At 37.2% G+C, this 2,048-nt stretch overlaps 1 protein-coding gene across 1 annotated transcript in view; it reads right to left on the reverse strand.

Annotated features, from left to right (window-relative positions):
* LRRC66 (leucine rich repeat containing 66) overlaps window positions 1–736 on the reverse strand; it is a 29,788-nt gene extending 29,052 nt beyond the window's left edge. Inside the window, exon 1 of the mRNA XM_012639902.1 lies at window positions 244–736. Coding sequence (XP_012495356.1) covers window positions 244–736 — 493 coding nt within the window. The remainder of the gene's footprint in view (window positions 1–243) is intronic.
* Between the last annotated feature and the right edge of the window lie 1,312 nt (window positions 737–2,048).

The raw sequence follows: 2,048 nt of genomic DNA on the forward strand, positions 1-2,048 counted from the left end.
TATAACGTTAATGTAAATTATACTGATGGGAGGTTAAATTGCTTCGATTATAAATTCGAAGCACACACTGTAATTTCCAATTCCACTAAGAAACTCATTTTGTTATATTTGCTCTGATCAAATATCTTCACTGTCATCTGTTTCCTTGAATCTGAAAACAAACATGGAATTCTTATGGACATAAAACATGAACTCTTCACACGCTGTTTCTCGTTATAGTACATCTTTTAAAATTGTACTCACCCTTGGGAGCGTCGCTGAGTTTATTTCTTTGCAGAATTAGCACCTTTAGGGACGGAAGCCCATTTGTGAAGCTGCTTCTGTGGTGTTTCACCCATGAGGACTTAGGCCCGGGCGGATCAAATGAGACAGAGCGGATGGCATTGTTGCTGAGATTTAACACTTCCAAAGTGCGCAAATATGCGAGCGGGCTTAGGGTTATTTTCGATATGAGATTGTTACTGAGGTCCAGATGTTTTATTTTCCATTCTTTCTTCGTGTGAGACTGCAAGAGAACTCTAAAGAAGCTGAGACTTATATCCACTGTGGCTGCCGTCTGGGATAGGTCCACAGGTATATCATGCTTTCTGGTAAAAGAACAATTTGTCAGAAGATACTCTCTCCATTGGCACTCAGAATTGAATAAAATGCTGCTTTTTCTTGATGGATTTGTCATCGTTCCAGTAAAATAAAGACCTATAACTGTGGTGATAACTCTGAAACGGAGGATTTTCATAATGCCTGAAAAAAGTAAAATGAATTGATTTATTCAAAATAACATGTAGTAACTAAAGCAAATAAGAAGCAGAAAATTTAATTTTCAATTTAAGATTTAGGAAAGGTATCTTGCCTTGATTGCCCATTTAAGTGAATGTGTGATTTCTTAGAAATTGGGGCATTAAAATGTAGCTACCAAAACGGTATAGCTATAGTATAAAATTAAAATTATGCCACATTTTAAAGAAAGGACTCCCCTAACTTTTCAGAAAATACATATTCACTTGGGCCTCACCTGTGCATTGGCTTGTCCAGTATCGTTGACACTGTCGTCTGCTTTGGAGTGAGTGAAACCTTACCGAGGCTGAAGACCTCTCTGCTTCTTTGCTGGTCATTAGTACCGAACAAAGTCTATTATGCTTATCTGCGACATTGCCATCAGCCATGTGGTTTATTACATGAATGACATCCAGTCACGCTGAACTGTGAACCTCCCAGAACTATGAGTAGAAAGTTCAACTCACAAAAGAGACTCTTGATTTTTTTTACGGCCAGAACTACAAGCTTTGTGGCTTCTGTGACTTTTCAAGTCATTTTGAAATCATGTAGAGAGATACAATGTAAAATGTGTTATAAAAAGGATGTTCTGCCTCAGAACCGTGAAGATGTACTAAGAAAGAGAAATATCAAGTCTCTTTTTCGCCAAAAATTCTTGACAAGCAACTGAAAGTTTTAAAAGAAGTATATACAAATTACAATGGCTGAACGTATCACAAAGATACATTTAAAAGAAAATGGGTAATGTTTCTGATTTGTTTTAATTAAACTAAATTCCTTTTAAAAACAAGCATTATACAAATAATCAATTATTTAATATATAAGTTTACAACAAATTGTCTCTTCCTTTCTGTTCTAATGACACCCCTTCTAGTTTTCATCGCTGCAGTCTGAAATCCTTGAATGGCCTAACTGCTCTTGCTGCCTCTGCCTCTTGACTTTCCTTCTTTTCGATTCATCCTGGCCGATTCCAAAGGATTATTTTCCCATAATCCTATTTTCGTCATGTCATTCCTTCATTCATAATCTTCAAGGGCTCCTTATCGCCTACAGCTCGAATCTCTCAGGTTGGCCTACAAAGCCTTGTCTTATCTAGCTAAAATTATGACCTCCTATAAGTGCATGTGGGCCAACTGCAAGATGTGGTTTGTGCGAAGAGCCATATATGCATATCTCATGCTAAAATGAGCTTTTAGTTCATTCCTAATTCTGAGCTCAATGCCTTTCCTCTTCTAAGCCCAAACCTACATATCCTTCCACATTTACCTCAAATC

This window comes from Propithecus coquereli, unplaced genomic scaffold, assembly GCF_000956105.1.
Source record: "Propithecus coquereli isolate 6110/MARCELLA unplaced genomic scaffold, Pcoq_1.0 Scaffold143, whole genome shotgun sequence".
In the NCBI taxonomy this organism is placed as follows: Eukaryota; Metazoa; Chordata; class Mammalia; order Primates; family Indriidae; genus Propithecus; species Propithecus coquereli.